The sequence below is a fragment of the Labrus bergylta genome, chromosome 18 (genome assembly GCF_963930695.1).
Source record: "Labrus bergylta chromosome 18, fLabBer1.1, whole genome shotgun sequence".
In the NCBI taxonomy this organism is placed as follows: domain Eukaryota; kingdom Metazoa; phylum Chordata; class Actinopteri; order Labriformes; family Labridae; genus Labrus; species Labrus bergylta.
In genome coordinates this window covers 8,002,862-8,026,919 of record NC_089212.1, presented here as the reverse complement: position 1 = coordinate 8,026,919, position 24,058 = coordinate 8,002,862, and the positions used below count along the sequence as shown (strand labels likewise).

At 45.3% G+C, this 24,058-nt stretch overlaps 1 protein-coding gene across 1 annotated transcript in view; it reads right to left on the bottom strand.

Moving 5' to 3' along the window:
- akap6 (A kinase (PRKA) anchor protein 6) overlaps positions 1-24,058 on the bottom strand; it is a 158,122-nt gene that overhangs the window by 119,706 nt on the left and 14,358 nt on the right. Inside the window, exons 2-10 of the mRNA XM_020652723.2 lie at positions 21,219-21,513; positions 20,127-20,298; positions 6,142-6,251; positions 5,728-5,869; positions 5,047-5,646; positions 2,766-3,122; positions 1,499-1,639; positions 1,234-1,392; positions 866-1,126 (exon numbers count right to left, since the gene is read on the bottom strand). Of these exons, the coding sequence (XP_020508379.2) occupies positions 866-1,126; positions 1,234-1,392; positions 1,499-1,639; positions 2,766-3,122; positions 5,047-5,646; positions 5,728-5,869; positions 6,142-6,251; positions 20,127-20,298; positions 21,219-21,448 (2,172 nt within the window). The 5' untranslated portion in view covers positions 21,449-21,513. The remainder of the gene's footprint in view (positions 1-865; positions 1,127-1,233; positions 1,393-1,498; positions 1,640-2,765; positions 3,123-5,046; positions 5,647-5,727; positions 5,870-6,141; positions 6,252-20,126; positions 20,299-21,218; positions 21,514-24,058) is intronic.

Sequence of the window (24,058 nt, the reverse complement as noted above, 5' to 3'; positions counted from 1 at the left end):
CACTTGTCGTTCTGTGGTCAGAATTATAATTCAAGGATTCGTCCTGTGGCTCTTCTGCAGATAAATGCTCCATCAGGTGAGCAGGTACAGAAGATTCAGGTGATATAAAGCACCTTCTGATGTCCACACGTCACAGCAAAACCTCTTTGGGTTGGTGTGACCTCTGCACCAAATAAACCAAAGTCAACTTTTTTCCGTTCAAACACGTCAGTAAACCTCGACTCTCCGGATGTGTTTGCACCCAAAGCTACAGGAGAGTTCACTATTTAATCTACAAGTTTGTCCATGAGATCATTTTGTGTTTATGAGTGTAGCTTCAATGTCAGAACTCATCCTCTATCATCATCACACCGCCAACTTTGTGTGGCTTCAGGTTCAGACAGCACGACCAAGACTTTACCTGTCGCCATGGTTATGGATCTGACGGGCAACAAATGAAGCAAGATGAAGAATAAGTTTCAAAAAAGAATAACATAAAAGTGGACAGCTAGCTGCACTTGCATATCCATTTAAGGACATTAATTGAAACTAAATTGTCCTTAGATGACTGTTGATGGTTTCCATGGTTACACAATGGCCTCTTTTGCCCTTGACATCGTCTGCGCTCCTTCGAATTGCCAAACCGTCGTTCTCTTTACGTCATGTCTTGCCTCAGGAGACCCCCTACTTATCTGATGCACACCACGACTTTGTATCTTAAAGAAGAAATGATTACCCTTTGATGAAGTCAAATTAAACTTCAGGAAAAAGAACACGCCCAGACCCTAACGATACCTCTTTGCGAAATTTTATACCAAAATAAAAATATGACAGAGAGAAAGATTAGAAGTTTAGAAGTAGAGACAAAGAAGAGAAGACCTCATACCTCAATCTTCCTCCAAACATCAGGGTCTCTGTCTTGGCGCTGAATGTCCACCAGCAGCTGGTGCACCAGGGACACTCCTTCACGCACGTCCACCGGGGGCGCTGTCAGCTGCGGGCAGCCGTCTGCAGACCTTCGTCCCTCCTCCTCTTCAGATTGCAGGTCACTTAACAGACCGGACTCGATGCTTTCATCCAATGAGGGCGCGATATCGCTGGAGGAGGTGGGGCTAAAGCGGCTGACCAGGTTACGTCTGTACGGAAGCTGAAGGGAGGCGAACAGAAGAACGTACATCAAGAAATGATCTCCAACATAAGAAGAAGAAAAAAAAAAACGTGAAAATGTAACATAAAGGTGTAACTGTTAGATACCAGAGGTGGAAGATGAAGGGGAATGCTGTCCCCGCTCTCCCCTCCGCTGTTCCTGTTGTCCTCGCTCTCCCCTACATCCCAGTCTTGGTTGAGCTCCGTCAGATCCCAGTCATCCACATCCTGCAAAGCCTCCTGGGTAGAGTCACAGCTAACAGGCCTCTGCAGGACGAGAGTCAACAAAAACATCACGTCATGCTCTTGCCTCCTTGTTGTGTGATTCATGTGTGATAATGGTGCATAAAGAGGAACTTCAGTCTCGACTCACCAGCAGGATGGACTGAGTCAGACTTTCCAGTTTCATAGCGAGCATCTCCGTTTTCCTGAGCTGAGCGGGGAGCGCCAGGAACTCTTCTGACCCGTACCAGTGCTCTCTGTCTGGGCTGTCTTTAGATGACACCTGGGCCGCCTGATGGAGGATAGTAGAGGAGGGAAAACTGTATTCATACGATGCTCTTAGAACGGATGAAGTCACATAAAAAGTCATGATGAGTGTTGGCAAAACAGGACAGTGAATATGTTCTATGTTTGCACTGCTTCCATTTCATATTATTTATAAAGTTTGGAATTTTTGAGCATGCTGGATTTGATGAATATGAAACATTTTCATCAATTATGTCCCATAAATCTCAAGAATACAAACAGAGGATTCTCATTTAGTCAGCTGAATCTCTGCACTTTGTTTATTCTGAGCTGCATCATTGTCCACAGAGGAGCGACAGATGTAAGCTGTAAAGAAAACCAAACAAGTCTCACGATGACTCTTCAGCGTTCAGCAAATCAACCACAGAATCTCGTCCTCTCCGGAATAAACAGACCTGGTAATAAAAACAACTCTAAAGCCCTGAATAAAGAGGGTTGATGATCACAATCAGGGTCTCTCCATCGCTCTTCAGGGGCTGCTAGCCGAGCCGGAGCAAACTTTAGCTCAGCTTGTCCATCAGAGACATCGAAAGACTAAAATCTTGTTAATTTGTTGAATCAAAAATGATGCTGATGTGACTTCAGCAGACTTAGAGCCTCTTTTCCCCTTCTGTGCTCATCTTCCTGATGTCTTCAACTTTATTTTAAGGCGCTGATAGCCTAGTAGTTAGGTCGCACCCCATGTACAGAGGCTATAGTCCTCCAAGCAGGTGGCCCGGGTTCAAGTCCGACCTGTGGTTCCTTTCATGCATGTCCTTACCCACTCAAAAAAACTTGTTATTTTGAGCTGATTGCAAAAGGATGAGGGAGAATATGAGAGTGAGTTTAGCTCATCTAGTTTTTGTTGAGCTGTACACCAGTTATGTCCTCTGTGCACGTCCAGAGGTTTGGTATAGATCCTTTGCATTGAGGGATACAAGAGGGCGCTAACTCATTTAAAAAAATATTAAATTCAAATTTTTTTATTTTTTTTTGAGAATACTACCGCTTCGTCCACAGGCTCCCCAAGACCAAAACAAAATCAGAGTTCCTCACAGGAGCTCTGATTTAGTTTTTAAACCAACGCTCAACTCTCCAAACTTCCCTCCTCGACATACCGCAACAACCCTCACCTTCTGCCCCTGGCGCTTCACGATCCAGACCGCCGTCTTGCGGGGACACGGCCGGGGGTCCGACTCCTCTCCGGACGCCTCCATGTCTGAGGAGAGGAAGTGCTCCCTCATGGGGGAGGGTAACGAGGAGTCAGAGTCCCCCTCACTGTGCGCGTGTGTCTCCTTCTGCGTCCTCTCCATTTGTGTTGATATTTCATCCCCAGACGCCGGCTCTTGGAGAGGCGGGGGGGCGATGGAGGTCGGCCTGGCCCGGGATGAGCTCCTCAGGTCGGTCAGCGGTCTGTGCGCTCTCCCCTGTGGGCATCCTCCCTGTTTGGAGCCGGCGTGCTTTCTGTGGAGGTGACGTCCGCCCATGACCTGACAGGTAAGAGAAGAGAATTAAGGTTCAAAGAGACGGTGACGCTTTTCTGGTTTCTGACTTTTACAGATGCAACCATACATTAAAGAAAGAAACGGCAGCGTGTTGCATGTTTAGACATTTTGAAGAGTACTTACATCCCCTCAAATATTTCCAACAGTTATCAAAGCCTGTGAAATTCTTAATTTTTTGTGTTTAGCCAGGATTGACGTTGACTGTGCATAGCCTATAGCTTACGTAAAACATTGATAAATAAGTAGAAGATATATAGATTACTCGGCTCCAAGTCCGCTTCCTCCTCCTCCGCTTGAACAATAATTTCCCCATGGGGACAATAAAATCTAAAGTCTATTTTCGTCTCTGTCGCTCGCGTCAACGGACAGGGGGCGGGGAAGGGGGCTCTACACGGCACTGACACTCGCTTTTCTCACTCAACAGAACTTGGTAGCTCATCTTACCACATCTGGGATTGAAATGTTTGGGTCAACACCGGAAGATAAACTATCGTTGCGCACACGCTGAAGTGTCGCTGACAGGTTTTCAACATAATCAGAGAAACCAAAGACATTTGATCATCCTGTCAAACAGAGCAGCTACTAGATGCTATCCTAGATTTCTGAATTCTAGTTGATTATTAATTGAATAACTGCAGAACAACCTCTGAAAGGGAGTGAACTAATACAGATAAGCGAGAGTGTGTCATTACGCACAGAGGTGGAGAGGGAACAGAAACTTCAATCAATCATCAGTTCTAATGTAAATCAGTTTAGCACGGAATAGTGGGATCTACCCTGCTAACTATAGTCTCTGTTAACAGACTGATGGTGTCCAGACAGCTCCAACGTGCAATAAGTGTGCACTGATATCCGTGTGTCCTCTCGTCACACTCACTGCTCTAATAATTATAAACTATGAACTGGTCATTGGACACGTCAGAGTGAACTTTGGCTGTGAGTTTGTTGTCTATAGAAGTGTAAAATGTTCTGAAATCGATAGAAGCTGCTGCTAATACTAAGTATTAATCACAGGTTTAAGTGTTTATAATCCAGAGTAAACAAATTAATTTATTGATTATGAATTGGCGCAGCACATAGAATGACCTTATCATATAGAATTACATTTCTCAACTGAAAACAACCAAAATTAAACTCAAAGAGAGCGAGACGAAGACAGACGCATGTCGTGATTCTACGCACTTCTCTCCAGTTGATTTTGAGCCATTATTGTGAAAGGTCCAGAGCTGTGAGTACTTTTGATGTATTGCGTGGCTTTTTTTTGTCTCCTCCTGCCGCGGAGGAACAGCATTCTCTCTGTGCACCTCAAAGTTAACAAATGAAGCACTGACTAACTGTTCACAGTTACGTCATTCATGTTTCCAATGAATTTTAATGAATAGACGAATAAATCAATTAAATTTATTGCTTTGTTTTAAAAAAAGTTATTTGTCTATTTTTCACCCCCTAATAAATCATTATTGGGCTCCAGCACCCTCAGCACCCCTACTTCCCGCGGCCCTGTTTATTTATCAGCTTTCATAAAAAGGTTCAGCCCAAAGTGCTCCATACAGAGCAGCTAAAAATACAGAAACAGAGAACAGAAATGGTATCTTGCCTTTTGCATTTCCTGTATTATTTTGTAATTATTGTCTTTTCTGTCATCTCTTGTTTAAACTTTTGTCCATATACTTTTTTGTCAGTCTGTAATTTTTTAGTTTTATTTTGTAGTTCTTGTCCCGACTGTTTCTTGTCTTTTTTTTTTACTTCCTGTGTCTTGTTTGTCACACCTGTGTCCAATCACTCCTGATTCATTTAGTGATTGTTGTGTGTTACCTTCTGTGTCAGTTCATCTGTGTGAGTTTCATCGAGCTGTCCTAAAGAGCAGACTCAAACCTAAGCGTAAAAGAAATAAAAATGTTGGACCAACCTGCAGACTCTCGTAGGACTGTGAAACATTTTCCGGGTAGACCGAGTCCAGCTCCAACCAGAACTTGGACCTGTCCGGAGGGTCCATGAGAGAGGGGGAGCTCCGACTCAGCTCGGCCTGGACCTGCAGCCCTGAGCCCGGACTCCTCTGGTCCTCTTCCATGCGTCCTCCGGCCGAGAAGAGAGCGGCCCTCTTTGGAAGAGACGGCTGTGTGGGCGACACCTCAGTGCTGCGGCTCCCACCCTGCAGGGGGCGCTTTGCACTCTCACTGGGATTGGGCATGCTGCATTGCATTGTGGGTAATATTTCTGGAGCAAGGTTGCGGTTGTTTGAGTCAGCGGGCAGGGTGAGATCAGGTAAAGTGTTTTTGTTTTCCTGGTTTGAGGATCCCTCACTCTCCTGCGGCCCCGCTTCAGGATCGTTGTCTTTGGTTTGATCCTGAGAGGGGTCTTCGGCTTTGGGGGCGTCGGGCTCGTCTCCCGGGCTGTAGTCGCTCAGCTCGAAGGCGGTGATGCCGCAGTCTAAAGAGAAGTAGTCCTGACTGCAGCGGATGGTCAGCTGACCGCAGTCGTCCACCTCGGTCAGAGCGTCCAGACGGGTCTGCAGGAAACAACCATCGAGTTAAGACCTGCTGAGCTTTTAAAGATTTGATGTGTGTTTAGGTGTGTGTGTGTGTTCTACCTGCTGCTGGTCCTGGCTGAAGGCCTGCAGGATGTCGGTCTGCCGGGTGAAGTTCCCGTTGGAGTCCTGCAGGCCCTGCAGCAGACGCTCCTTCAGGACCAGAACTGAGACTCTGAGCTGGTGCCACAGCAGCTGCACCGTCCTGAACACAAAAACACAAAAAACCATCACAGCATGAGGGATTCAATATCAAGTTAAGATATCAAACTTATTTCCTAACATGCAAGCTAGCCGACCTGTTCAGAACTGTACTGGCATGAACTAAAGGTCCTACTTGTTTTCATTTCTTTATGGTAACACACCTTGAGACTGTTTGTAGTTTGGTCAGAGATTCACTCGTCTACATGGGTTGAAGGGTTGAAATAAGAGGCACCAAACTGAAGGGATGTGTGGAGGTGTCTCGTGAGGACTCACCTGATGTCGACGATGATGTTGACGGAGTAGGACAGAAGCTTCAGAGAGAACTCGGTCTCCAGCAGGGCGTGAATCTGCTCCACATGGTCCGAGATGTCCTCACAGATGTCCTGCAGTCACACACACACACACACACACACACACACACTAAGGTTAGCTAACATTTAAAAGAAACAAACCCCACGGAGAAATGTTTGGGGATAGAGAAGTACAGTACGTGTACACACACACACACAGAAGAGCAAGTGTCAAACTGCCTCTGTGCTGCAGGAAAAGCAGAAGTGCTGAAGCCCTGTGACGTCACATGTCCAGTTTTAAACGTGAGTCAGCTTCATGTGTGAAAACATGGAGGACACGTCCCGTCTGTCAGCCGGGGATCAACTCTGTCTCCAGAACACGCTCATTACAGACGGATGTTACTGAACTAAATTAAGGACATATTAAAAAAACACATGCAGACAGACAGACGGACTCCAGCAGGAAACAGCAAAAATATCTACGGCTCAACTTACTCCCACTTTTTAGGGAGTTTATTTTGGCTTTATATGCTGATCCAGGGTGATTTCTTATGTAAGCCATTTACAGGTTTCCACACACACACACACACACACACGCTTTAAAGGTCAGATATTCTCCTCCTCTTCAACCAGTGTAAATAAGTCTCAGAGCTCCTCAAAACATGTCTGTGAAGTTTCTTGTTCTAAATCCACTCTGATCCTGTATTTGATCATGCCTATAAACCCCTCTGTTTCAGTCCTGCTCAGAACAGGCTGTTTCTGTGTCTGTATCTTTAAATATGTAAATGAGCGGTGTCTGGCCACGCCCCCTATCAGAAAGGTCTTGGGTGTCTCTGGCTTTCTCGCTCCATGTCCTATTGTTCACAGTGAGAAGGCAGACTCAGAGGGCAGAACAAACACCTAGCTGTGGGAGTGTCACCCACCTGGGGGAGGGGCTACTGCCCTTTGTGATATCATGAAGGGAAAATCTCCACACGGCCTGTTTGAGCACACATTTTCTGAAAAGTGGAGCAGGCTAAAGACTGAGAGGATGGACTTTTCTCATCATTGGGGGTTTGTAGACGGACTAGAGACACATATTAGAGTTAAGAGGAACATGGTGGCCACTTCATGAGTCCAGCTCCAAACTTATCTTGTGTTTAAAAAACAAATAGAACATAAAATCATGAGGACTTACTTTAATTCTATCTTAACAGTTTTCAGGAGGGTTGGAGACAACTGGCACCAAATGTCCCTCCTCATCTTTACATGAAAACAACTTTATTAAAAAAGGTCACGTGACACATTTGCACAACTTATTTTAGCCCTCTTCCCCGTAAAAGGAGAACATTTTTAAAAAGTCAGAAAATGAATTTGATATATAATGAACATCATGTTGAAGCTTCTCACTTCTCTGCAAATAAACTGAACTCGTCCAGCCTGAAGACACCGATCTGTAAAGAGCGGGCGCCCTGGCTCCAAGCGCTGGACGGATACTTTACATCCTCCTCTGCGCGCTGAGTCACCGTGCAGCTCCACGCCGCCCCGCTCTGCTGTGGCCCACATTCAAAGAGCGCGCGGCATGTTAGAATGTAGGTCACACACGCTGCCAGCTCGGCTCACTGTAACTTGGGTAACAGAGTGACCTGAGCTGAGCACCGGTTACAAAATACATCTGTCACTACTGTAAGACGGGCTGCAGGAACACGCCGCCTGCATGTGGTTATGTAGGTGTTTTCATGCTCAGGAACACAGTGTCACCTGTGTGGGGTGTCGTGTTCTGGATACAGGTGGGATGCCGAGTCAGTTTGTGTGAGATTTAAGGTGCAGAGGAGGTGCAGAGGAGCATGCACACACACACACACACACACACACACACACACACACACACACACACACACACACACACACACACACACACACACACACACACACACACACACACACACACACACACACACACACACACACACACACACAGAAACGCAGCAACAAACAAACATGAACACGGACGCAAACACACAAAATGGAAGTGGATAAAACTGGGCGTGCACATGTACTCAAATCATCCACAAAATCCACTCGACACATTCATGTATTCCTAGTTAACAAAATACAGCTGCTATGTGAGACACACACACACACACACACACACACACACACACACACACACACACACACACACACACACACACACACACACACACACACACACACACACACACACACACACACACACACACACACACACACACGGACAAACACACACACAGACTGAGTTTCGTCATCAAAGGGCCGTCATGTCGACCGAAAACAGCGGTGAAAATGTCACCAGTGTCTTTCAGATGCTTCAATAATTCACAAACAGCTTTAATATGCTAATACACGCACGCACACACACACACACACACACACACACACACACACACACATACAATTACACCACCCACACCCACACCCACACCCACACACACACACACACAGAGGGCCCGTCTGATTAAATTAACACCAAGTCTGTCATTTCTATCTGAAGTCATTTGTTAGAAAATCTTCAGTCGAGTCAAACTGCTGGGAGCTAATGAGACCCTGCGGCTGTGTGTGTGTGTGTGGGTGTGTGTGTGTGTGTGTGTGGGTGTATGTGTGTGTGTGTGTGTGTGTGTGTGTGTGTGTGTGTGTGTGTGTGTGTGTGTGTATCTGGACTATGACACTAAGTGTGTGTGCATCAGCGACATTTTCTGTCCTGCTGACCTGATTTTTTTTTTACAGTTAAAGTCGGTTCTCCTAAATTTCCTTTTTCAGCAAACAAGAATTTATCCATTTGATATTTTCCCGTGTACATCATCGCATCATTAAACGGTTTAAATTTAAGATAATACTGCAGAGAAACACTGACAGGTGCAGCAGCAGCAGATGCAAAGACATTGGTCCATCAGATTGGTACCTCGTGGCAGACATTGGTGGAAGTTTTTACAGGCTTACAACTGATACAGATGTTCTTTGTTCCTTTTTCAGAGAACATGAGTTATTAATTTCTGTCAGGACCTAAAGACAATTTCAACCAAAATCTGAAAAAGTGGATCTGGAGGAAATGACCAACCCTTTCTTTAAGTGAAGTTTTGGGGTTATCAAATGTTCCCTTGTGTTTAATTTTAAGCACGAGGAACTAGTTTTAAAGAGGACTGACGTACCTCGTTTCGACAATGACGAGGTACAAAACACAGATATTTGTGATTAAATGTATAAAACGGGTTCATCTAAAAAGCTCACATGAACTCAGCACTGTCCTCTGCTGTTTGTCTTGCACCGAAACACCCGAGGCAAATTCCTTCAAATTCGACATTAAAACCAATCCTGACTCTGACAAATAAAGATGTCTGACTTTGCAGGTCGCCTTCAGTAGAAAAGAGTTTGTACTTGGTAAAGTCACATCTCTCCAGGTTCGATGAAAGTATAAACATGAAAAAAAAGATTCACATATCGTCTTAATGTGATCATCTCGTCTCTCCTCCTGGTCAAACTGTGGACAGGATGAAAATGTTCAGGGATGATTGAAGCGTTTTCTCTTTAGATTTGACTGACAGCTGATCCAGTTCGAAGGGCTCGTTAGTCCAGAGAGAGAAGGAGAGTGTGTGTGTGTGTGTGTGTGTGTGTGTGTGTGTGTGTGTGTGTGTGTGTGTGTACAAATCTTCATCTACAAGAACCTCTCACTAAGAATAACTCGTTTTGATCACACACACTCATCGTGTGATCTCTCACACACACACACACACACACACACACATTTTTCTCGAACCCCGGTCACGTAGCATCAAGACATGACCTGTCAATCACAGAGTCCATACATCCAGCAGGCTTTCTAATTGCCGAAAATCAATCTGAACCAAGTCGACTCGTGCTTCAGCTCCAATCCCAGCTCACCCTCATCACCCGCCGACATCAAGGGCGTCAGAGCGCCGGCGTCCAAACCGCCCGCGACAGCTCGGCCTCATCCGCACCCATTGGATCTAATAACCTTCAACTCCTCCACCGCCGGCCCATCAGCGCTGCCTGTTTTACCTTGGAGATCAAATACTCTGTGCTCCTTCTCCCCCCTGGAGTATTCAAATTAAGCGGCTTCAAAGTCGACCCGGACCCGCGGCTGCGATACAAAGACTCGTTATAGTCAGATGCTTTTTTTTTTTTTTTTTTCAAAGCGAGAGCTTCGGCACAAAGATGGCAAAGTTAGCCGGGACATTCTGACTCTGAACTCTGAGCTGCCGGACATTCAAACAAGCTGAACTCTGTCAGGACCAAAGAGGAACTCCCGCTGCGCTCAACATAAAACCGACGAGGGGGGGGGGATAAGGGGGTGGGGGGCTGGTTTTCATGCTCTTGTCAAGTAAATGCAGAAAAAAAGAAAAAGAAGAAAACGTGTGTCACCTTTGAGCAACACCGAACCATCCAACAAAGAACACAAAACTTTTACTCTTTGCATCAAAAACAGTCAGTTCAAACATGGCCGACAGAAGAAGAAAAGGAGGGATCCGGCTCGGGCATTTGACCCCAACCAGAACTCGTTAAAGGCTTTATATGTGATTCTTTGATCCAGCAGATGTCGCCCTTGAGCACCAGCATGAAACCAAAATATAAACCTGATTTCTATTACATTTAAGTGTGAAAATTCGCATATAAAGCTTTTCACAAACTTATTATGATGGGCTGATCGCTACCAGAAGCTCCGCCCCCTGCAGGTCGTAGTGTGTACGTTTACTGCTTGTAGCTACACTGCAAACTAACGCACGCTAGCACAAGCTAACCGCCGGTGTTTGTCACCTGCCTGTCCAACAGGAGGCAGACCTCGCAGTCTGCAGAACACATGAAATGATGCTGCATGAGAGTTGATGTAGAAAAGCAGCCAGAACAGATCACTTAACTCATCTCCAAGTCTATAACCGAGGATACATAAACATGAAGTTCCAAACCTAAAATGACAAACATCTCACAATTTGGCAGTCAGAAACATTTTGCCCTTCCAGGATCACACGCCTGACTTTGATTGGCTGCACACCAGAGATGATTTGAGGCCAAAGGAAAGAACCTATATGCACATAATATGTTTTAATCTCCTGATCATAAAGCTTGTGCTTCCTTAAATGTCAGATGCTTATCTTTCTCGTTGCTCAAAACGTTGTTTCTCTCTCCGATCATTCTCTGGAAACATTTTCAAAAATGTGATTTCTCTCCTCGAGTATTTTCTTCTCCAACACGACTCCTCCATGTGAGATCTCCAGACACAAACTGCTACTGCAACTTCAGATTATCAACATGACAAACACTCTTTTTCTATCCTGTTGGTTTTACATCAGCAGGCGTTCTGATCATCGATATTTGTCTTGGAATATGTCAAATCTGATCACTTAAAGGATTTGAAGCAACATATACATCTACCAAGCTTTGTTTCCCATCACCATCATGCATGTCAGAACACAATGACGGACACAAGCAGCTTTGTTTCTGTTTCTTACCTTCTTTAAGTCTTGCTGATGTTTGTCGGATCAATAATATAAATCCTGTCACTTTCCACTTTCACTAATCTGAGTCCATAAAAAGTTTCTCTGACGATGAAAAGTTAAAGTTTGTCTCAGAGAGTCCAAAACTCTGAACACACGACGGCTACCATGTGGGAAATGGTGACCAACTGACACTCACTCCTGCTGTGTGTGTGTGTGTGTGTGTGTGTGTGTGTGGTGACCTGCTTCTTTACTTCTTGCAGGGGGGGGGGTGTTGGGAGAGAGGAGGTGTGACAACAGTTGAGAGGTTATTTTGGGACCGACCTCACCCACCCCCCTCAACACACACACACAAACACACACACACACACACACACACACACACACACACACACACACACACACACACACACACACACACACACCCTTCAACACACCCTTCAACACACACACAAACAGACACACACACGCACACACGCACACCCCTCAACCAACACACACAAACACACACACTCTCTACTTTCCCTCTCTCTCTCTCTCTCTCTCTCTTCCCCCCCTACACAAACACACAAACAAACAAACAAACAAACACACTCTGACCTCTGACCCTATATGTGTTTTCTTCTCACAGTATTAATCATTTAAATAATAAAAGTCCAAAGTTAAATAACACAGAGCGGGGCCGAGGCCCGGCTCAGATTACAGGAGTAAAAAACAAATCCTGAACATTTAAAAATCACACATTTACATGCTGCAGCGAGGTGAAGTGTGTCAAACATGTTTACAGGATGTGGAAATAAAAGAGGGAGCAACGTACGACCTCTTATGATCTCTGAAGAGGAGGTGAAGAAAGAGTTACGCCCTGGACTTCACTTGTAATGTTTACGTTCAAGCTGAGCAGGACAAACAGGACCAAATGTCTAATATCTGTTAATGACTCGGGGAGGTACGGCCGATCAGTCAGGGCTCCTGGTGAACCAGACAATGTGGAATGTAGGATAAATTATACGAGAACAAAATGTTCTCGACTGTAAATGTCCCCGTGTGAACACAGACCAAACTCAAGGTTATTATGCAACAATGCAACAAACTGCTCGACGATTCAGACCTTCAGGCCTTATGTACCGACCATAAATCTCAGTCACTAAATGGTTCACTTCCTGTTGTCTGTTGGAGGTATTCGATGATATTTGAGCGTGAGTGAGTTCAAAAACCCGGCTGAACTTAGTGAACCTGCAGCTCTCTCGTTTCCTTCTTCCCTTTCCTCACCTTGTCGTTGCTCGCTCCCTCTCTCCTCCTCCCCGTCACTTGAATATCTATCCCTCCGGGCCCAGATCTGTTCCCAGAATTCCTGGCGTAGCGACGGCATTGACATAAGGAGACAGAAATATCCCGACAGCTGCCAGACGGCTGAGCTGCTTCTGGACTGTTTTTTTTTTTTTTTTTTTTAATAAAGCTCTGTGGCTTTGAGTCAGAGACACAACCTCTTCATGTTGCAAAGCTGCAGGATTACAGCATCCACTTATTTCTATAACTTTACATTCTGAGTGACAAGGTCAGATCTGAAGGGACGGTGGCTGTGCTGCTTTATTTTGCACGGCTTGGAGGTAAAAAAAAAAAAGATGTGTGCTTTACTAAAACAAGCTGGATAAACCGTCTTCACTGAGCCGTAAACTGACTCTGAGGTTACTCTGAGGTCTGGGAGATTTCATTGAAAGTAATATTTTTATGAATTTAAATCTCCACTCCTGCATTGTTTGTGTTTGTGTGTCTCATTTGTTTACGACTCCATAAAGCACTTAGAATTCCCTCACTGTATGAAATGTGCTTTACAGATATTAGTCTGATCTTTTAAATGTTGTTGTTCAGTCTGTTTATTTATTAATCACTCTTTTTAATACGAGGATTGTTTTTTAGGTCCTATTTTATATTCCTGCTCTTGAGTTTAATTTGTTTGCTTTTATGTACGAGCTGCTCGAACGCAATGACACCTGGAGGGAGTGTGTGTGTGTGTGTGTGTATTTGTGTGTGTGTGTCTGTGGTGTGTGTTTTGATACCAGCAGCCTCTCCCTCTCAGAGCCAGCCTCAAACATTTTCCATGCAGCTGTTGCACACCGCCTGCCTACGGCCACATGCTAAAGATGGCTGAGAGGCTGGCATACCAACACACACACACACACACACACACACACACACACACACACACACACACACACACACACGCACACGCACGCACACACACGCACACACACACACACACACACACACACACTAACAGTGGTTGCATCACTATAATCATGTCCAACAGGCGCTCCGTAGCAAGGTCAGGTTAAAGAGAAATGCCCTGCAGGCAAACGCATTCTAAATATGACAGAGAGAGGAGGAGGAGAGGAGGGGGGGATACAGAGAGAGGAGGAGGAGAGGAGGGTAGGAGAGGAGGAGGAGGTGAGGGACACAGAGAGAGGAGGAGGAGAGGAGGGTAGGAGGGGAGGAGGAGGTGAGGGACACAGAGAGAGGAGGAGGAGAGGAGGGGGGATACAGAGAGAGGAGGAAGGGAGGAGAGGAGGGGAGCAGGTGAGGGACACAGAGAGAGGAGGAGGAGAGGAGGGTAGGAGAGGAGGAGGAGGTGAGGGACACAGAGAGAGGAGGAGGAGAGGAGGGTAGGAGGGGAGGAGGAGGTGAGGGACACAGAGAGAGGAGGAGGAGAGGAGGGGAGGAGGGGAGGAGGTGAGGGACACAGAGAGAGGAGGAGGAGAGGACGAGGAGAGGAAGAGGTAATGGTGAGAGGAGGAGGGGAGGAGAGGAGGTGGAAAGGAGGAGGTGAGGAGGAGGTGAGGGACACAGAAGGAAGGAAGAGGGCAGGAGGAGAGGGACGCAGAGAGAGGAGGAGGAGGACAGGATCTCTAAATGGATGAATGAACGGCACCTTTAACTCAATCTTTCAAAGACTGAGCTCCTTGTCATCCCAGTCAGTCCCTCTATGCAACCACAGATCAATATCCAGCTTGGAACAACCAAACTCATGCCCACAAAGTCTGTAGGAACCTGGGTGACATGATTGATGACCAGCTAACTTTTAAGGTTCAAGTGGCCTCGATTGCTCGATTGCCCGGTCATGTCGATTTGCCCTGTACAACATCAGGAAGATCAGACCTTACCTGTCAGAACACGCTACACAGCTCCTGGTACAGGCTCTTGTGATATCACACATCGACTATTGCATCTCTCTACTGGCAGGTCTTCCTACATGCACTATCAAACCTCTGCAGATGATACAAAATGCAGCAGCACGACTGGTCTTCAACCTTCCTAAAAGAGCACATGTCACTCCGCTGTTCATCTCCTTACACTGGCTCCCAGTTACTGCTCGCATCAAATTTAAAACTCTGCTGCTCACTTACAAAACAGCGACAAAAACGTCTCCTCCTTACTTTAACTCTCTCATCCAGGTCTACACTCCCTCCCGCCCACTACACTCTGCCAATGTAAGGCGTCACAACAGGGTCCTAAGTCTCTGACTAGACTCTTCTCCTCTGTCGCCCCCCAGTGGTGGAATGAACTTCCAAACTCCATTCGATCTGCAGAGTCCCTCTGCACCTTTAAGGAAAAGCTAAAGACCCAGCTCTTTATGAAAACCTACTAACTTAATGATGATGGTCTCCATATTATTGATGATGATGATGGTTGTGACGATGGTTTTTGTTTGATAACGATGACTTATAAGATGGTTTCTATACTGATTAGAGCTCTCAAGAACTGCCGTCAATGTTGTGCTTTGCCTCTGGTCACTTCCTGTCAGCACCTGTGTGTCCAATCAGACTCAAAGCTGATCGTTTGCTCTTACTGACATTGTTCCCTTTTTTTCTAGATCCTTGCTTGTGTTGTACTTACTCTCTGATGTACGTCGCTTTGTAAAAAAGTGTCTGCTAAGTGAATTGTAGAATTGTAGAATTGAATTGTAGGATGAGGACAGGATGAGGGGAGGAAGAGGAGAGGAAGAGAGGAGGGAGGAGGAGGGTAGGAAGTGAGGGACACAGAAGGAGGAGAGGAGGACAGGATGAGGACAGGAGGATGGGAGGAGGAGAGTATAAAAGATAACAACACAGTGAGAAAAGAGCAGTGAGTCCAGCATGAGGAGAAGAGGGATGACCGGAACACTCTTAGAAAAACAATCTCAGCCTGTCAGGGACAAAAACCACAACTTTTACTGGACACACTCAATCCCTCAATCAGTTACACTCCTTCTACTTCGGGTCGACATTTCTGTATTGTAAATCATTTTCTTAATTAGTCTAACGTAATATTCTAATATTTCGAGGTTCTGGGTTTTTGATTTTCATGAGCGATAAGCCGTAATCATCAAGAATCAAATAAAAAGAAAGGTTTGAAATATTTCACTTTACATGTCTATTAAATTAGGGAGAAAATAAACTCTTCTTGATATTCTAATTTCTTAAGAAGCAGCTGTAGTTCCCTTCATATCTTAAACAGTGTAAACAGACACCAGAGCACTGAGGGTAATACTGTAAAGCCCGACTCCAGTGTAATACTAAGAACTCACCACTAGAGGGAGCTGTCCCCAGATAATGAACAGTCTGTCCTACAGTCTTTTACTGTTTTTATTTAACCAGGTTTCTCTCTCACACACACACACACACACACACACACACACACACACACACACACACACACACACACACACACACACACACACACACACACACACACACACACACACACACACACACACACACACACACACACACACACACACACACACACACAGGGCTGACATATAGAGACAGACAACCAGCCACACTCACATTCACACCTATAGGTAATTTAGAGTCAGCAGTTAACCTAACGAGCATGTCTTTGGACTGTGGGAGGAAGCTGGAGAACCCGGAGAGAACCCACACATGCAGACTCCGCACAGAGAGGTTCCTGTCAGACGGGGATTCCGTCGGGGAAACCAGGAACCTCCTCGCTGTGCGGCGACAGCCCGCAATCTATACTTCAGGTTTTATGCATACATATAAGTGGCACCAGAAGAAAGTGGAGTTGTGAAACCCCATTTGCTCGTTAGACCCTTTCCCTCTTGCTTTATTGTGATGTATATCGTCACGGTCAGAGATCTGCCCCTCCCTCATCGATCCTGACTGAAGTGTGTGAGTTAAAGTTTGTCTGCAGGTTCGGATCTGACACCAACATGAAACGAGCGAGGTGTCAGAGAACATGCAGCGTGGACACAAACAGAAGGCGTCACGTCTGCTTCTGGTTCATCCTCCAGCTGCGATCGGACTGAAGCGTCTTCTCACGTTAACATCAGGCTTCAATCTGTCTCTGATTTGTCTCTCGACGCTGCTCTGACACACTGATAAGTCTCTTAGATGAGGAGATGACAGACTGTTGTCATGACAACACTGGAATCCAACAACGTTTCAGGTCATGTAAAGAGGACTTCTGTCATTTTCTTTATAACTCGGGCTCCATCTTTACATATTATGTTTCATGCTTAAAGTCAAGACCACACTAACCGGGACAGAGACCAGAGTGATCGAGACCGAGTCAAAACCAAGACATTTAGGGATCAAGACCGAGTCAGGACCACGACCTACTTTCAGCAGAGAGAAAATGAACTATTCCAGGTGTTTATTGTGTGAAAGACCTTCTCCTGCTTCTTCAGCATGTTGTGAGATGTTTTGGCCACCAGAGGGCATAACAAGGTGCTCTCATCCTAAAAGAGTAAAGCTTCTCTCTGCAGAAGAAGAGGCCGAGCCGACAGCGCATGTTACAAAGAGGAGAATTTAGGAACTCATGAGAGGCATCCTCATACTTTATAAAGCATCATACATCTACAAACATCCTTCTGAGGTGTGAATATTTCACTGCACTGCATTTAGAGTCACCTTCAGTTGTGTGTTTAATTGAACAGTGTGGTTTGACATGTGGGTGCCACAGGCCGGATTCAAACTCGGGCCGCCCGTCTGGAGGACTACAGCCTCTGTACATGGGGCGTGCACTAACACGAGCTGTCAATCAAAGGTTTGTGGGCGGGTCTCTCTGACTCCATGAACAATCACCGTGCAGCAGTGAAACAAACCCGACAGCTTGACGTTTCAAGGAAATGCAACAGGGGAAAAAATGTATATATGACACTGTTTGGTTAGTGTACGGATGCTATAGTCTTTCAGGCGGGTGACCCGGGTTTGAATCCGACATGTGGCACCTTTCCTGCATGTCATTCCCCACTCTCTCTCTCTCTCTCTCTCTCTGGTTTCTGACTCGATCTCATCTCTATCTCTGAAATAAGAAAAGTAAAAACAAAAGTTGATTCAAACACTAGTCCCGCCTCTGACAAGACCAGTAGCCAATCATAGTTCAGGATTTTGGGGTGGCCATCAGATTTCTAGAGCACCCTCTGGCCCCGCCCCTGGCTGAAGGTTCTGGTGTGGAGGATTTTGAGAACAGAAGCTTCAGTATTTGACTGAGTGGTTCAAAAAAACACAAACACACACACATAAGGACATACACACAGAGTCTGAGTGACATCAGTGAACTGCACAACAAAGCTGTAGTTGTAACAATGTCACACACACACACACACACACACACACACTCACACACACACACACTCACACACACACACACACACACACACATACAGTTATGTCATCTAAAAACAAACAGATTCTAATGCTGTCACATTATGTTCCTGTTTGTTCGCTTCTGAACATCTATCTTTGTGAGGACCAAACTGTCAGCTGAACCCACTCTGTCCTTGACCAATCAACCAGGACCAAGGCAGGGCAAGACCAAGACAAACCGAGGGCATTAGGAATCCAGACCTAGTCAAGACCAAGGCAGGGCGAGACCGGGACAAGACCAAGACCATAAATATCACAGGAAAATCCTCATCATGTGTTTAGGGGGCATGTCACTCACTTAGACTGAAACACTGGGAAGGTTATGGCCATAACCGGGAGGTTAAATATTGAAGTAATGATGTGCAAAAATAGCCTATCAGTGGTGGTATTGACTGGTCTTGATAATCCAGAGTCCGCCCAGTCTGAGACCGAGACAAGACCAAGTAAAAAGGCTTTTGGATTCTCAGACGAGATGAGAACTTTGAAAAGTGGTCTCTAGACCGCTATTGAGACCAAGACCGATTTCGAGTACTACAACACTCCTTTCTGCAAATAGCAAACCTGCGAGAACGAGTCCTAGAAGACAATAACATTTTCATGATTCAGACTCTGCAGGTATTTAAGATCCTCAGCTTTAAAAACGTGTCAGTGAATTAAACATGAAGGCAAACTCTGGATTATTAATCACTTTGAAAACAAACTCCTTGTATCCTTCTCTTACATAAAATCCACTGGAGAGATGAAGAGGAGGAGGACGATGAAGGACGAGACGACGACTGCTCCGTGTCTGCGAGGGCTGCAGTTACATAAATAAAAGAAGGGTCAACCGGGCGCCCTGTGGAAACTTCTCCTTACATAACACAGAGGCTGTGGGGGAGGGGGGAGGGCATTATGGGTAATTTTCAGCCTGAGGTCAGACAGTGGAATCGACTGATGTTCTGTCGTCTTCATGAATGTGACACTGAGCTGCTGAGAGGCTTAAATGCATGTGAGACTGACTTTGAATGCTGCTGGAGAACATCATTAGGGTTGACTAGCGGAGATCTTTTTCAAATCATTGAGCGTTCATTTATAGTCGATTAGGGTCCAAGTTTCGATCCTATAGAATATTGAGCTGTCTCCCCCCTCCTCTCTAGAGTCGATGCTCACGCAGGTTGCCATGTGGTGGACACTGAAGCTTCAGTGTTTATCCAGCTCTGCATCGGTCTGTAAACCTTTCTGTGTTCTAACCTCTCTCCATTTTTCAAAAGCATCTCCAATATTGATCCTAGTTTGAGCACGTTTCTGCTCGTGGAGCTTATTAGAAACATGTAGAGGCTTTTTAGGTCAGGTACAATCACTTCTATCTGAACCACTTCTCTTGCCCGCTTCCATCACTGCAACACCTGTTGGTTTGACCTGATAACTGCTCTCATATCTGGCAAACCGAGGGGTGTCCAAAACGGCCGTGTGGGGGTGCCTTAAAACCGCCTACCTTCTCTGGTCCAAACAAATCCAGAGCATTCAGGAGCAGAATCTAAAGTTAGAAGGAGGACATACTGGCTGCTGCATTGTTGTCAGAGAAGCCAGCACTTCAACATATCATGTTTCCTTAATGTCTGATCATAGAGTGAGGTCATGAGCAGACAAACTGATGAAGCAGGGTTTACTTTCCTGTCTCTAAAAAATGATCCAGCTTTTGTGTGCACACTTTGTAAAACCTATAAATGGATGATGATGTGTGCGGGTTCTTGCACTTCATCATGGGATTGCCTCAGAGTTTTCTAAACAAACCAGATGATGTCAAAGTTCCCCTCATGGTGTTAAAAGGACGTCAGGGCTCTCAGTAAGGTTTAGGCAGCAGCTGATCGTACCTTGAGCTGCACCAGGTGGACGTCCACGTGTCTGTTGTCTCCGTCCTGTCCCACAGAGTGTGAGAGTTGTGTGACTCTGTCGCTGGTCGCTCTCAGCCACTTCTCGATCTCCGGGAGGTGGAGGACCACCTTCCAGTCGGCTCCAGTGTGGAGGGGCGGAGGTTTCTTTGACCTGAAACGACACACTCTGCACATCAGGCGAATGTAAAGGCCTACAGCTTCTCCAAACTCTATCGTTTTATTTTCAAATGCTGCGTCAGTGTAGTCAGCTCCTGACTCTGTTCTCTCTCTAAGTTTGAGTTTTAACTGTTTAAGTCATTTAGAATGAGCATCTTCACAGTTTCAGTTCAGTTTAAAAGCTCTAATTTACTTGATTTTGTCTTCAGTCGTAACTAAGTCGACTGTTTTCATCAAACAAGCTCTGATTTGACTCACTGCTCTGCACCAAACAGCCAACAGACTTAAAGTAGCTGAGGGAGGAGAGTGGAACATTTTGCAGCTCACTTTGACCTGAATCATGACTCTGGATGAAGGAGCTTAAATATGCTAGCAAAGGTTAGCAGAAGCTCAGCTAGCAGCCCAAAGTGTTTTGGAGAGAGAGACACAAAACCAGGTTCAGAATAAACCCTGAAGGGGTCTTTAAACCTTTTTTTTGGCTAACTTCACCAGCCTGCCGTGAACCTGTTGCTGCATTGCTCTGTGTGCAAAGATGTTGCTTTAGCTGTAGCTAAAAGAATGCAGGGATTAGATCACTGATATGCATCATCTACTTACGACTGCAACAAGCAACAGGACACAATTTACATCAGGAAAAACGTGCTGCAGATTCAGAAACACAGGAATGTTCTGCAGTGCAAAATAATCAAGAATCTTAATGATAAACTGTCCGACTGAGCGCCCCCTACAGGCCTGGAGCACTTCTGTAATGATGGCTGGATCTGCAGCGTTTTTCTGAAGCTGTTTTTGTTGTGGAGCAAATAATCTTTGCATGTGTGTTTCCATTATTATGTATTTTAAAACTGTTCCATGTGTTTAGAAATTGCATCGTTTCTGTTTCATGACAAGCTGAACCACAGAGCACTGATTGTTTACCTCCTGGAGGGGTCTCGCCCCATGCCTCGGCTGGGGCCCGGTCCAGGCGACGAGGCCCCGTCGTGGGTCTGGTGCTCCAGGTCGGGGCTGAAGAGGGCGGTGGTGACATCATCATCTGCAGCAGCAGCTGTAGGAGAGGTGGAGGTGTCAGGGTCCAGGGTCGGGGTGACGGAGGTGACCATCGGGGAGGGGGGTTCAGGGGCCGCGGGGGAGAGAGCTACGATGCTCATGGTGTCAGAGAGGGTTAGAGAGGTTCAGGTTCCTAATCCGGGTGGGCGAGACTCATTGGAGGAAACTGGAGAGAGAGAAAGAGAGAGAGAGAGGTAAAGGTCATAAACATACAAATATAAAGAGGAGAAATAAAAGTATCTGCCCGGCAGTCAAACACACAATTATCTAAAAGTAAATACTAAAAATGGAATGAGGTCATTGATATGTGGAGGGAGAATCAAACATGCGGTCTGACACTTCTGTTTATCTTGTCCACGCCTCCTTCAGTCTGCACGAGGATGGAAATAAAAACCCTCCATTGTTTGGTTTGTTTCACTCGTTTTTCCCACTTCATCTCTCTCTCTCTCTCCGACATGCAGGCTGTCACAGCATGGCACTGCACGACACGGGGTCCCGTGTGTGTGTGTGTGTGTGTGTGTGTGTGTGTGCTCTGTAGCTTTAAATCCTTTTTAAGCACCACCAGACGCGGCATTCACTCAAATAAAATGTTTAATTCATATTTTTCTTTGAATAAAAAATGCTTCCCGCTCAGAGTGCAGTCCGCAGGTTTCTGAGAACTTCTTAAAAGTCAGAGCCGAGCACTTTAACTTTAAACTTTGTCAAGACGAAAATATCATACATGTTTTTTCAAACTAGAAAGTTCAGATTTTACACACACACACACAACCCACACATGCAGACACACACACACACTCACACACACACACACTCACACACACACACACACACTCACACACACACAAACCCACACACACACACACACAGTGACCCAGTAACCAGCAGGGAGGATGACTCAGCGCTGTATTGATTAGCTTTAGCTTTAGCAGCAACAGAGAAATCAGTCAGTGGAGCAACTGAACAAAATAAGCAGTCGGTGATAAAGTCGACCTGTCTGACTGGATTCATGATGGTCACCCAGTTCAGCCCAGCATAGTCCAGCCCATATTTACCAGGTTGGACTGATTAATGGATTAATGATCTGGAAATTCTCATTTTATTCTTCATATTTACCAAAGGGTTTTTGTCTTTGTTTTGCTGAAACAATCAGAGTTTGTCCTCTGCAGATCAGTTAAGGATTATTTTATCTGGAATCTGCTGTTTTCTTTATTCAACCCTTCCTCCCTCTGTCTCTCTCTTCTCTCTCTCTCTCTCTCTGTCCCTGAAACATGATGCTCAGAGCAGGATAAGCACTTCCTGACTGTGAAGCATCATGATGAGGTCAGGGTGCAGGAACAACCATGACATCATCATCATCATCATCATCATCATACCACTGTATCGAACACATGGGCGGAGAGAGGCAGAGGAGAAGAAGTGATGAAGAAGATGATGAGGGTAACATGACTCAGATTAAAAAAAAAATCACCTCATCAGCTGTCGAGTTGATGATGACGGTTGTTCATTCAGAGCACATTACATTTAACCTCGTTATAATGCTCGGACGTCGTTACTGCAATTTAATCTAAGTTCCTGTGAGTCAGAAATGATTTAATAAATCTGATTCATATTTTTATCTTTCTTATAAACACCAGAAATATTTCCTTAATGTCTCCTATAGATAAGATGAAAAATGCAGCAGTACTCTGCCAACAACTGCAGTTCCTCCAGTGTCCACTAGAGTCTGTCTCCTGCAGTGAGTCAGTCCCCATAGAGCTCCATGTTAAAATGTCCATCTTTACACAACCATTTCCATAAGACCAAGTTCAACACTTTCAACAATCTCTCAGAGCATCTTTGTTTTTGAATGAATAACCAGCCGCTGTCAGCAGCATACTGACGGGTCTCATTCTGAAGGAAATAAGATAAATGAACTGTTTCAATTTCTCCTTCTGGAACGACTCTATCAACACGTCCTCTCCCTCCCAGAACAGTCTCAGAACATCATCATGTTGGAGAAATAATCACGTTGTATGTTATAAAAGCTCTCCATGCTGCCATGAGTTTAACTCTCCGTATGCTGATAGAGCACAGCTTAATGACTTCATTAAACTGAGGAGAGGAAAGAGGTCACTTTCCTGCAGGAACGCCAGCAGGGACGCAGGCTGCACACGTGAGTGCAATATCACACATTACATACAGTATATACAGTATATACTGTATATACACACACTGAGACACACACATGAGATCACTGCACAAATATAACTCTCATCCTGCACGAGTTAATAAAACACAAACCTTCATCATCGCGGTGACATGACGTGTTTAAATATTGTCTTCCACATCTCAGTCGTCCAGCTACGAAAACTTCTACGGCTTTCATACTTCTTAATACAAATACTTTTTGGGATACGGCGAGTTTAAACACAATACAATCTCTGTTTTGTCTTTTACTGATTAAAGGATGGAAAAGTAGAGAAACTTAGAAAAAAAAAAGCAGATTTTCAGACATGTCCCAAAGCTGTGATTCTAACTGACTGTTCTGAAATGTTTTTATTACAATGAATAACATGAAACATCAGCATGAAGGAACTAAGGCAGAGAAAGAATCAGATTTAAAAGGGGAGCAGGCCGATGATAGGTTGAAAATGAGGGAGGAACGCCATGCGATTGGTTAGATGAGTACCGCTGACGAGACAAGTGAGTGAGCGTGCAAAAAGGGATGAATG